Below are 13,543 nucleotides of genomic sequence, written 5' to 3' on the forward strand. Positions count from 1 at the left end.
TTGAACCAATAGTTATCATTTTCAGCAACTATCGATAGTTTGAGATCAACATCGATAGTTTCTATTATTGAATTATGCAAATGTAATAGCTGAAAGTGTTGCTGCTTAGATTCTATAAAAATTTAAGATTCTTTTCTATGTACTTTAAATTGTTCATTTTTTTTTTCAATATTTTCCCCATTTAGAAACATCGAGTTGTTAAATTATCGTTTCTTTTAATTTTCTACAACAGCTGAGCCAAATCGTTCCGCCACCAAAATGCAGCCAATGTTACCACACCAATAAGTTTAATGTGCAGCACAAGGTCTGGCAACGCTTGCTAATGGCGGCGAAAGTAAAACCTTAAAAAGCTCAACTTAATGAGTTTAATAACCGTTTATTTAAATTGCCTTGCTTTCACATAACATGTTAGTCTTTGACCTCTGCTTTCTCCGGCACTGTTTGGTTTATCCAATTCAGGTATGGCAGATTTCCAGCCTGAATGGGCAGAGTAATTACCTCAGCGACGCTATAAGGATGATTTTCCCGTACAAATTTGCTTAGCTCATCGATGCGTGTGGTGCGTGTCTTGATCATCATTAAATACTCATTATCCTCATTCACCTTGCCCTCCCACATATAGATGGACTCGATTTGTGGTATTATATTCACACAGGCCGCTAATTTTCGTCCAATAATGCCGTGCGCCAGTTTTTTTGCCGACTCCTTGTCCGGTGTGGTTACAAATGCCACGGAACTTGCGCCGGCGGTGTAATCTGGATCACTTGTCTTGTCGTTCATTTTATTGCAAGAATTGGCTGAAGATGATGATGATGTGCAAGTGGTTGTCGCAAAGGTAGAACGGCTTGTGACGGTCACGGCGGCAGTTGCAACGATTAATATATTGCGTGCAATTTGCCAAGGAAAGGGCACCGACCTTGCGTTTCCCAGATACTGCATTAAATGCACTTTGCACGTTCCAAAATAAAAACAAATCAACAGTCGTCGCACAGTCAACTGTTTTCATACAAGGGAAAATCGTCAAAGTATCAAGCAATCGATTGTATAATTCTCGAGTCGCAGCTGTTGCGATTTTTTTTAAGCTATCGATAGACTGGCTATTTTCGCGCCACATCGAAATTCAATGCACCAGTGTTGCCAAAACAGCTTTTTTCGCGTTAAATTAAAATTTGTTTCAATTCAAAATATGGATTTTATGTAAATGTTTCGCTATTTAAAAAATATGTGCATGGAAATGTTTATTAATAACGGTGTTTCTGAAATGCAGGAGATTCCATTTTACGGATATATTGTCAGAGTTACAAAAATCGGACTGCATAAATGTATTTTAAATTTAAATTTTAAACAAAATTAATAAATGTTGTAATATACAATAAATAAATCCCAATCAAATGTATTCTTTGACTTTTTCATTCTATATAAAATTAATTTAATTTTAAATGTTTTTCAGATCGTTTTAGGTTTTAGGAGCAACGAACATTTCATTTGCATTACTTTTGGGTTGTTGGAAATGTTAGCTTTTCCAACTTCTTTCCACTAAAAAAACAGCATTTTCTGCATGTCAAAAGTTAGCACAGCATCTAAAAAAAAACAAATACGAAATAATTTGCATACAATTTGTTTAAAATATCTATTCTCAAATTACATATTGTATTATATAGGTATATTTATCATAATCATAATATGTATTGTGGCTCGCGCAAAATCATTAAATTGATTTGTAAAAAATGCAAGAAAAAAAAAAGAAATTTGTGTATAATATAATATAATAGTGGTTTGAGCTTAAACTAATCTAATGATGTTGTGTTATTTATTTAATATTCTGTATTCTTTTGCTTTTTACTTATGACGGTCTAAAAGGAGCGCTGTGCAGTTGTAGTAGGAGCTAATTTACATCCCATCGTAATATGTGGATCTTGTTGTGGATTGTGGATTTGCCCGTTTCCGTTTCCTAGTCCGTTTCATGTTTGTCCGATTCGTGTTTAGCGGTGCCATCGCTGGTTGGCGGTGCAGCGGTTGTTGCACCCACTGTTGTTGCTGCTGCTGTTGCTGTTGTTGCTGCTGTTGTTGCTGGCGGTGCTGCTGCTGCTGTTGGCTGTGGCAACGTATGTTGTGGTTGTGGCTGTGGTGCCGTTGCCTGTTGCTGTGCTCCATATGCAGCAGCACCCACAGCTGCTGTTGTTGCCTCATGCATGTGTCCTGGCGGTGGTTGTTGCTGTTGCTGTGGTGGCGGTTGCTGCTGCTGCTGTTGTTGTGGTGGTTGCTGTTGCTGTGCAGCACCTGGTGGTGGCGCATTTGCCCCACCGTGCTCCCGGGCGCTGGCATAATGCAGCTGGGCATACGGCTGATAGGGCGGCAGGTGTGGATAATACGGCTGGGGCCTCGAATGTGGCCCATATTGTGGCTGATAGTAATGCGAATGCGAGTGTGTTCCCGGTCCTGGTCCACCATAGTTGGCATAGCCCATGTGTGGCAACGGCGGTGGTGGCAGTCCGGGCATGCCACCTGGTGGTGCTTGTTGCTGCTGCTGCTGTGGTTGCGGCTGCGGCTGCTGTTGTTGCTGTGGCCCCATATGCGGTGGCATGTGTGGATGCGCTCCTGGTGGCGGTGGTGGCACATGCGCATGTGGATGCATCTGTGCTGCTGCTGCAGGCGTCGCTTGTGGTTGTTGTTGCTGTTGTTGCGGTGGCTGCTGCGGCTGTTGTTGTGCTGCTGGTGGCGGAGTGGGCGTGGTCGCTGGCGACTCATTGTTGTTGACTGTCGTCGGCGGTGGTGTTGCCGCCGGAGTTGCCGTTGCTGTTGGCGTTGGCACTTTGCCCGGCACCGTTGTCACCGATGTGACCAGCACTGGTGGTGGCACCTTGACCGGTTCCTTGATCGGCTCGGTGCCACAAATGGCCAGCGTTGCCGGCAAATCCAGTTTATCGTGCTTCACTGGCGGCGGTGGTGGCGGCACCGATGGCTTTGGCGATGGCTCAATGTCCATGGGCTCCGGGTCCGTTTTGCTGGCCAGCTCATGGACTGGCGGCACCACTGTTGCCACTGCTGGCTTCGGTGGCTCCGCTTTTGGCGCCAATGTCACTTCCGGTATTGTGGGCTGTGGTTGCTGCTGCTGTGGTTGCTGTGGTGGCTGTGGCGTCTGTGGCGGCTGCTCCTCTTTGCGATTGGGCGCCTCCTCGATGCGCTGACGATCACGTTTAATGTCCTCGTACATGCGATGCACCATCTTCTGGAACGTCTCCTCATCGACGGCGGGTTTACAGTGGCGCTTGAGCTCCTCCTGGAAGGCATCGCTCGATTCGAGCATTCGTTGCTTTTTCGCCTCGAATTTCTCCTCCATCTGCTGCAGTTCCGCCTCCAGCTTGGTCTGGTGCATCGTCAGGGAGCTGACCTGTCGCTTGAGCACCTGCATCCGTTGTGTGGTGACCACGGACCGGACATCGGGCACAACCGCCTCGGAGAAGATCTCATTGATCAGTCGATGATTGCGCAGATAGCGAGCATAGGCCATATGCTTGGCTGTGTATCCTTCGTCCATGTCATCCTCATCCTCGGCCGGCTGGATGTCGATGCGCCGCTCGTGTTGACTCTTGCTGCCGCCGCCACGTGACGGCGTCTCATGGACATCGGACACCTCCGACTTGACCTTGGATTTGGCCGAGATGTAGGCCTGGTAGGCGGGCGTCTGATGATATGCCTTCAATGCCTTCTCGTACTCCAGCTTCTCCGCCTCGTACTCATCAATGTATTCCGTTTTGTCCTCCTCGCTGAGCTGCTTCCACATGGCGCCAATCTTTTTGCCCAGCTCCCAGAGCTTCAGTTCGGGATGTTGTGCCTTGACGCTGTCCCACACCCGTTTCGAGTATCGCATATATGGCAGTATTGGTTTCTCTGGCGGTTTTGGCGGCTTTGGCAGCCGAGATTCATTTTGGTTCTTGCTACTCGACGATTTGGTCACTTTCTGTGGCGTAAACGCTGGATTGCCATAATTGCTGTGCGTGAATATCGGCGTTTGGTCCTTATTGCGATCGCCGCCTCCACCGCCGCCAGAGGAACGCGACCGGCTGCTGCCGCCTCCTCCTCCTCCGCCGCCGCCGCCTCCACCACCACCACCGCTGGGTAATGGCGTTACCGGCCCTGATAGCGCCCCCACGGCGATTTGCTTGTAATTGCTCGGCAGCGCCATATTCATTAACATATATGCAATTATATATTCTTATATGCTTAACACGATTACAATTTGAATATATTCTCAAGTAAAAAAACAACAAAATTAACTTAATTCACGCGGACGCCATTGATGGGTTTTTCTCTATACGGAAAATTAGTGATGGCAGACAACGCGTCACAACAATCGCAGCACGATATTTTATTGTTTTGAAACACTAAAGTCGAAACACACATACCACTTAAAAGCACACATAAATGCAGGTTAATTACATTCTTCACGTAAGCAAATATACTACTTTACATTTCAAAGAAACACATAAGTATATTAAATACGTAAGTATTAATATACGTGAACCGATAGAAATTAGCAATGTATCGGTATATAGTCAAATGATTTGTATCGATATAAGAAGCACTATCGATACAACATTAGCCTGAGCAAAAGATTCGAGCGTATTGCCCGGCAAATGGTAAAATACATTAAGTACAAAATATATATAACAATAAGGACAAAGGAAAAAACTTTGCAAATGTTTTCATAAACCAAACAATTGTAGAGTGTAATATTTGTATGGCTGATATGTGTTCCAGTTCTGACAAGCTGGCAGCTCACAATTCGATTGGCTGGCAACGCTTAGCTGCGGTAGTAGTAAAATAAACATTTAGACTTTAAAAAATGAATGCGGCTCGTGCGCTTTTGCGTGTGACGCAAATCTTACGAAGCAGCAGCCACAGTTACAAACGTGCAGCTGCAACACAATATTATTTGAGTTCGACATTGGCAAATCGAGTGGCAGGCATCAACAGTGCAGAGAAACCAAAACAACAACAGACATTTCGATATTTCAGCAACCAAAACGAAGTCGATTCTTGTCTGGATAGCGTAACGTATGAACGTGTGTGCTCGGAGACATTGGATGCATTGTCGGATTACTTTGATGAACTTACCGAAAATGCCACAGATGTAGCGGGCACAGATGTGGGCTATGGCGTATGTATTACCTATATATTATCTTTTATTATCGCCAGTTACATCACTCACACAATTTACAGGATGGCGTTTTGACTGTGAATCTGGGCCAGGATCATGGCACCTATGTGATCAATCGTCAGACGCCGAATAAACAAATCTGGCTTAGTTCACCGACCAGCGGGCCAAAACGCTTCGATTTTATTGGTACACCCGGCAATGGAACAAATACTGGTAAATGGATTTACAAGCATAGCGGGGAATCTCTTCACGAGTTGCTGCAATTGGAAATTGGCCAAATATTTAAGACGCAAAACGTCAATTTTATGGAGTTGCCCTATTGCAGTTGAAAACATGTTAACTATTAGAAATAAACAGTTGTAAGGCAATATAAAACAAACTAGTGGGACGATGCTTGATTTTCGTGATTTTCGACCGATCGGTCCTATGACAGCTATATGATATGGGGGTCCGATTTAAACCCACTTTGGTCAAGATATATAAAACGAAGTTAGATAAATATTGTATCAGTTTGGTTACTATATCTTAAATAACAAAAAAGTTTTTCATACTAAGACTTAATTTTCGTCCGATCGGTCATATGACAGCTACATTGTGTAGTGGTCCGATTTAAACCAACTTCGGCAAGAATGAATAAGACTAACTTAAAAGCATATTCTATAAGTATTCATGAAACAAAAAAGTTTTTCATACTAAAAATTAATTTTCGACCGATTGTTCCAATGGGCGCTATATGATATAGTGGTCCGATCGAAAAAAAAGAAACAAACTTGATCTGCCTGCAATATAGAGGAATCTAAATACGAAGTTTGGTGTCGCTAGCTCTTTAATTGTTCTTATAGTTTGGATATAAAATGTTATATGTCGATTTTTAGGCATTAAAGGGGGCGTGGCCAAATTCTGAAACAAACTTGATCGGCTTGCAATATAGAGGAACAGACATACCAAGTTTGGTGTTTCTAGCTCTTATAGTCTCTGAGAACTAGGTGTTCATACAGACAGACCGACATTGCTATATCGAATCGGCTTTTGATGCTGATCCGGAATGTATATACTTTACAGGGTCTGCCACGCCTCCTTCTGACTGTTACGCACATGTGCCTTAAAACAAACTTAATAGACCCCTGTACTTTTTTTTTTTAAGTACGGGGTCTAAAAAGGTGCCAAAACAGTTACTTGACCAACGCTGTGTATTGACGTTGTTTAAATTAAAAAAAAAAAAACCTTGTTACAGCAACAATGATCGCAAATATAGCACAGGTTTATATAATTCTGCTGCATCTTTTATTTCAAGTTTATGTACATTCAAGCAAATATTTTAGTTGAGTTATATATCTTTATATATATGTATATGTATGTATGATTAGCACAGTAAAAACCTTTATTGTTGCAGTTGTTATGTGGCGGGTGCTTGCAATAATTAACATACTCAGTTCATCACTTGTTTACAGCTAAAAAACTTAACAATAGTTTTCATATTTTAAGTCAAAAATTATAATAAAAAAAAATGAGGCAGAGATGAATTTATTTATTGATGACCAGCAAACATGTTATTGTTGTTGTTGTAGTGCGGTGGTGGCGGTGATTGTTGCTGCTGGTGGTGCATAAAATTCTGTGGGGGACCATTATTGGCCCAGGGATTAATTTGGTTGCCATAACCACCATGATTCATTGGCTGTCCATAGGAATTGAAATTACCCATGTTGTTGTAGGGCGGCTGTTGCTGCTGCTGTTGTTGTTGCTGGAATGGATGTCCCGCAGATGGATCACCGCCATAGTTAAAGAAGCGTCCACCTTCATTGCCAGCATTATTTGAACCGAATGGCTGTTGCTGTTGTTGCTGTTGGCCACGTTGTTGCATCTGCTGCATTGGTTGCTGTTGCTGCTGCTGATGTTGTTGGTGCTGTTGATGTTGCTGCTGTGATTTGGCTGCATGCGATGCCTGTTGATTGCTGTTGTTGGTCAGCGTGCCCATGAGATTGGCAATTATGTTTTCGGTATCCTTAAGCGATATTTTTGGCGGTGCTGGCTTAAAGGTCAAGGCATTTGGTGACGAGTTCATTGGCAAAATTGGCAGACTACCCTTGCCGCCCAGCAGCATCGTTGATGACGATTGCTTCTTGCCATTGGAATCGTTGGCCTTCATCACGAGATCATCGAAATTGTAATCATCGTCATCATCATCGTCGAGCATAAAGTTTGGCGAGTTGCGCATCATGCCGCTGCGACTTTGCAACTTGGCAGCCGTTGTCATTTCGCGTTCAATGCTCTTGCGGCGTCCAGCTGCAACGGATGCCACAGTTGCTGGCGCGCCACGTGATCCACCAGCGGGTCGATCAGCGCCGACGCTGGAGGCGCCGCCGCCTCGTTGCCCAATGGCAAGGATACGTGATAGATAATCGCTGCAGGATTCAACACCATCGCTGCTCAGCTCCACAATGTTTACATATTTACGAAGGCTCTCGACACGCGACGGTTCGAGTTTCTCCAGCTTGCGCAGATGGCCAATAAGATGCACTTGCTCCTCGTTGGACAGAAATTTAAAGTTCTGCAGCAATGTTTGTAAATCGGAATCGGTTAATGATTCCATGCCAGTGCTGCTGCTGCTGGAATCTGTAACACTCGGCTTCGATGCATTTGTGGCCAGTTGTTGTTCCACCTCCTTCAATAGCTCCCTTAGATCAATGTCCACATCGTTGACAGCTACGCTGCCACTGGCAAAATCGACATCGGTCGTTGGCGGTGACGGCGACAACGAATTGAGACCCAATAGGAGTGGCACTTCAGCAAAATTAAGGCCGCCACTCAGACGTCGTCCATGATTCGTCTTCACCATAAGCGTAAAGAGATGAATCAGACGATTCATATCATCCGTACTCAAATCGTCCAAGCCATTCAAGATCAATGCACTTGCCAGTTTCGAGGAGACAAGTTGACGATCAAATGGCAGCTGATATTCTTTCTTCTTGTCCAATTCTCCATTCTCGTTCTGTGCGGTCTCCTTGCCACCTGGTGTGTGTGTGTGTGTGGAGAGCGAGGTGAGGAAAGGAAGGAGCAACAAAAATTCAACATTAACTTATATATTATTATAATCAATTATTATCAAGATTTATATCATTCAAGTTTACACATAAATAATAAACTACATTACATACTGATTATACTTGGGCCCGGAAGATGCGGAGTATACGGCGCAGAATGCAGCTGATGGACAGGACACTTAAACAGGATATATATACTCGTATATTATCTATGCTTTAACTTTTCGATTTCTTTTTTTTTTTATTTATTTTCAATTATTCTTTATCAACACTTTTTTATTGGCACTAAACTAACCTGATAAGCGATACCACGAACCCGTAGCCGAAACCAATTCAACAACTTGAGAATTGGTTTATTTTTTTTTAAGATATAAATATCATTTTATATTTTAACATTTCGATAAAAATTGATCTGGAAAAACATTGGATATTATCCAGACCTTTTTGGCAAAGGCCATACTAGTAGTTTAACAACCGAATACCAAACTTAAGTCACAAAAAGTTAAATTTAAATTGCGATAAAGTTTTATTTTCTTTAATATATATTTTCGATATTTCAATATTATATATTGTCGATATTAATAATCCTGAAATTATTCCGAAATTTTTGGCAAAAGCCAACCCAACAATTTATGAGCTGGTTTGGTTCTTTGATTAAAACCCGAACCCAAATCGCTAAAAGTGCCATTAAAATTGTAAATAACTTTATTTTCTTAAAAATAAATTTTCGATAATTCATCTAGTAAACGAATCAATTTTTTCGTAAAAAAAAATAAGATAAAGCTTTATATATACAGTATATTGAAAATAATTGCAATAATTCGACTTTATTGTTTAACTTAATTACTGAATAAAACAAGCAATACTCAATTCAGATCTTAACTTTAGAATTAAGAGAGAAAAACGATTTCAAATCGTATCACAGTTTTAGATTTCAATATTACGTGTTCTGGAATGTAATGGGAGCAGAAAAAATATACTCCCAAGAGTTCTGGAAACCCTTTTTCAATTTAAAAAAAAACCCCCACTTATTGATATTCCCCACAAAGTATTTTTAAACATTTCCATGTTGGTTATTCAATAAAAGAACAAAAAACACAAATTTTCTTGGAATTGGAATCTTTGCTTTTGCACGAAATTCGAAAATGATGTCAGCTTTAGTTGCCGAATCGTAAAGCGATGCCGAATCAAACAGTTTCGAATTCATCGTATTTGGCGAATATTTGCCAAGTACTTTATATAAAAAGATAACCCATTACGGGGTTTTTTTTATTTTTTATTTTGGTATCACATATTCGCCCAGACTATGCGCAACTGTCGGAAGACCCTTTTACAGGAACGCGCGTCATACTTACCACGGATTACAATGGGATTCACTGGGAATCTGAAAAGTTGATTGTCATTGTTAGATTTGTTGTGGCAACTTACCTTTGGAGGTCACTTGAAAGATAACGGTGGCAATGTTGCTGATTAATTTTTTCACGACACGCACTTTTTGCTGATCGTCGAGCACTTCGGCAATAAGAATGCCCTTCAGCTTCTCCTTGATGGTCTCCATGAAGACACAGTTGTCCTCATTCAATAGTAAATCATCGGCTGCATTTGGCTTGATCTTCTCCATGGCAAGTGCTTTGCTCAGCAAATTGAGTACCTTGGGACCCAGACTACCCAAGTGATCCTCCAGAGCGGAGAGCATGCGCAGCACTGTGACCACAGTCAGTGGTCCTTCGGGTTCTTCGGGTGTTTCCTGTTCCTTGCCAGCTGCCGACACAGCTGTGCCTGTTGGAGAATCGCCACGTTGCCCGGGTTGACTGTATTCCGGATAGACACGCGAATCGAGTACACGGAATGTCTCCATGGGCTCATAGGTGCGTGAGGAACGTGTATAGCTTTCGCCACGGTCCCGATCTCGATAGTAATCTCCGCCGCTTCGTTCCCTTCCCCGTTCCCGCTCTCTTTCCCTCTCCCTCTCCCGGTCGCGATCACCGTAATCATCGCGGCTGCGCGAATGATGCGACCTATCGCGATTGCGACTGAAGGGAGAGCGCGATGATCGCCGATGTGGTGACCTGGACCTGGATCGTGATCTGGAACGTGAGCGTCCACGGCGCCGTGATGGCATTGGTGATCGTGTCCGTGAGTGGCGTCCCAGACGCGACGACTGTGACCGGACACGTTTGGGCGACGCGGAGCGTGAAAGGGAGCGACCATAGGGTGGACGGCGGTTTGGTCGATTTGATGATGGTGGAGCTGGTGGCTGTTCATCATCGCTTATATCAATGACAGCATCTCCGAGAGCAGCCGACCCATTATCCGAACGATTATTTGGACCACGATAGTTGGGTTTGCGTCGGGCGGCAGAGGTGCCGCCAACATTTGAATTGGATGCAGCTGCAATCTTTGGACTATGTACACGAATTTTATACCGTTCCATAAGCTCCTTTGTGTTCTCCTCATCGTCGTCGCCGAGCTTGAACTTCTCCTGCAGCTCCTTCTTAATCTTATTGACGGCTATGTTGAAAAGCTCAACGCGTCTGTCCTTCCAATAACTGATCCATTCGGGCTTGTAGTCATAACTATTGGGATCACATTTCTTTTCTTCCTGCAGCTGCTTGTATCGGGTATTCCAGAAAAGTTTCCATTCCTCGGAATAATCGGGATGCTTCTCGGGATTCGATTCATATGTTTCGGTCTCATCACGCAACTGCTTCAGCTGCAGCTCCAACAGACAGCGAAACTTCTCCCATTTGTAGCGCTCCTGGGCAATGTGTGCCGCCTGTATCGATAGCTCCTTGGGTGTGGGCAGTGTTTGTTTTATCCCAACCGGTGTCACTGCTTTCACCACCTTGTCCGTGCTCTGTGGCGGTGAACGATTGACGACGGCACGATATGCCGGCTGTTGTTCCTCCTGCTGCTTCTTGCGCGCCTTCTTTGCCATCGGATGCTGTACCATTGATGGTGTAAAATTGGCATCGTCATCATCACTGGATATGGCATCCAAGGCAATGGCCTGTGACGACTCCATGCTGCGCTCCTTCAAATTGAGTGTCACTTTCAAGCCCACAGCTGCTGGCACCTGATCTACAAAATCAGGACCGGCGCATTCATCAAAATGAAATTTATCGCGTACCTGCGAACAGATCTTGGCGCGAAACCGACGAAAATCATCGCCGGCAACAGCCAAAATTTGAAGACTTCGTCCATAATGCTTTTCAATGGCCTGCACCAATTTTGTGGTAGCATTCAATACAACCTCATTGGAGTTGTTCGATGTGCAACGCAGTTTCTTCAGTTGATTGAAGGCCGTCTGGAAATGAGTTTTCAGATAATTGGTGCGATGGTTCACCGATGTCCAGTGTATGAAAATGGAACGACGATCGTTGCAAGTGTTGCACAACACGCAAAAATAATCGGGTCGCACCTGGCCATCCTCATGCAGCTCCACAACGTATTCGGTGCCAATTAATGGGCCACCATTAAAGCTTTCAATTTGCTTTTGAATAATCGCCGTTCGAGACATTTCATCCTCAAAGCCAGGCGGCACTGGCTCGCCCGATAAATAGCTCATATTGGATGAATCTGAAAAAAGTCAGTTAGTTTGGGATTTCCACAAATTATGGGAGTAGAGATGGGCGCGTATCGTATCGTAACACGAACATGACAAGGACACCTGTCCTGGCCTGCGATCAACAACTTATTTCAAATGTCAAACAAGTTATCGAAATTGAAATAATTGATAAAATTAATAACTGTTTGTTCACCTTGGTCTGCTCAGCTTTGCATAATTCATTTACACAATAAAAGGGAACACTATCAGCAGACAATTTGTGTACATTTTTTACCTAATATCTTTTTGCTCTGTGTCCATGCGACACGCGTCCATCTCTAATGCAAAACATCATTGTCGCTTTGGTATTCACCTCGGTTTCAATTCGCCAATTTTCGCTCGTTTTTGGATACACTTTCTTGCACTGACACCGTGAAGAAACAGGCAAATACGCAAAAAACGCGCACACACATACACATAGAACCAATTTCACAGAAGCGGCTTCAACTTTATTTTCGTAATTTTTTTTTTTTGCCTTCGCCGCAACAGAAAATCGACGTTGACGCGAACAAATGCAGCGATTTGATGTTTATATCTTTTACTTACAGCGCTAATTTATTAAGAAGCTCACTTACAATATGCACAAAGTCAAGTCAAATATATAATTAACACAATTATTTTATGCACTCTTGCTCTCAAATAATTTTCTTCATGCACAAAAACCAACAGGAACAAAAAATGATTATATTTGTTGTATAAAGTGTTGCCAGACCTCGTAACAAATGCCATTTATTACGCAGTGTTGAGTTGGAATTGAAGAAATATCACATGGTTGCAACATCGATAGCTTAATCGATAGTTGGCGGTAATTTCAATTTTCTATAACATGCTAAGCAATATCGATTAATGTAAATTCAAGGTAACCGTCATGACGCCAAACGTTGAAATTTAAATTATTTTTAAAGAGCTTTTTCAGATATGCGACGTTCTTATCTGCTTATTGTTTTTGTTTATTTATACAATATTTGTTAGTTTCATTGATAATGAAGTTGCTGCACTTGAGCTGGTAGCTTAACGCACTTTGCCTTTGATAACTAATGCGTTAATGCCTTAGAGAATCAAATATTATGCACATAAAGTGTATATTTTCGCATTCTGCAGTGCCAACCACCAGGGCAGACAAATGGCAGCTATATAGTCGGGTGCACGTCCCAAAGCAATTTCGCACCCACCCCAAAAAAAGATGAAATGAATGAAGATTGGGAAACGTGTGCTGTGATAGATGTAACACGTACATTCATATCTGAAATGAGAGATAGAGAGGGGGATGAATGGAGAGGGGAATTAATCGCAACATGATGATGATAATGGCAATATAAGCGAGTTCACAATGAGCTGACCATATGCGCACATAGACAATAAAATGTGAAACGGAATCCATCCCAAAACAACAACTGGTGCAACTGGTGAACTGACAAGGCGAAGCAAGGACCAGACCGGGTGGGCAACGTTCAGTTCACATTTAATGAACACAACGGTGACATGAGTTATGAGACATTTTTTTGACAACGAAAAATTGCGAATCAGCACAGCTGTTGGCTCTGCGGTGAGGCTTGTTCTGGGGGGAGAGTAACGTGTGGTGAGGCGGAAAGTAAGTGGTAAAGGAGTACATCAGGGCGACGGCATCTCGACATCGGCATGAATGCAAATGCTATTTTGCATTAACATTGCGAATGAACAGGCAAGTCCCCCATTCCTCGTTCCACCGACACGTCACGATACAGAAGATGAAGA

At 43.0% G+C, this 13,543-nt stretch overlaps 3 protein-coding genes across 4 annotated transcripts; 1 reads left to right on the forward strand and 2 right to left on the reverse strand.

Moving 5' to 3' along the window:
• Positions 1-356: 356 nt before the first annotated feature.
• On the reverse strand, positions 357-993 carry LOC117793401 (protein CutA homolog). Its single transcript, XM_034633711.1, has one exon. The coding sequence runs from the start codon at positions 937-939 to the stop codon at positions 409-411; it is 531 nt and encodes a 176-aa protein (XP_034489602.1). The 5' UTR covers positions 940-993; the 3' UTR covers positions 357-408.
• An 803-nt stretch (positions 994-1,796) lies between these two features.
• LOC117793395 (uncharacterized protein CG7065) lies at positions 1,797-12,523 on the reverse strand. 2 transcript variants are annotated; one of them, XM_034633705.1, is made up of 4 exons: positions 12,123-12,523; positions 9,631-11,781; positions 6,748-8,170; positions 1,797-2,225 (listed from the first exon to the last, which is right to left on the reverse strand). In XM_034633705.1, exons 2-4 carry the CDS (start codon positions 11,768-11,770, stop codon positions 1,952-1,954), a joined length of 3,837 nt encoding a protein of 1,278 aa, XP_034489596.1. In that variant the 5' UTR covers positions 11,771-11,781; positions 12,123-12,523; the 3' UTR covers positions 1,797-1,951. The 2 variants fall into 2 exon arrangements, 1 of the variants encoding a protein (XP_034489596.1); XR_004618262.1 differs by lacking the exons at positions 1,797-2,225; positions 6,748-8,170 and adding an exon at positions 9,180-9,202 and having other exon boundaries at positions 9,337-11,781.
• Positions 4,777-5,687, forward strand: LOC117793399 (frataxin homolog, mitochondrial). The gene is made up of 2 exons (XM_034633710.1): positions 4,777-5,161; positions 5,224-5,687. The coding sequence occupies exons 1-2, from the start codon at positions 4,847-4,849 to the stop codon at positions 5,488-5,490; spliced, it is 582 nt and encodes a 193-aa protein (XP_034489601.1). The 5' UTR covers positions 4,777-4,846; the 3' UTR covers positions 5,491-5,687.
• Positions 12,524-13,543: the final 1,020 nt, after the last annotated feature.

The sequence above is a fragment of the Drosophila innubila genome, chromosome X (genome assembly GCF_004354385.1).
Source record: "Drosophila innubila isolate TH190305 chromosome X, UK_Dinn_1.0, whole genome shotgun sequence".
Taxonomy (NCBI): Eukaryota; Metazoa; Arthropoda; class Insecta; order Diptera; family Drosophilidae; genus Drosophila; species Drosophila innubila.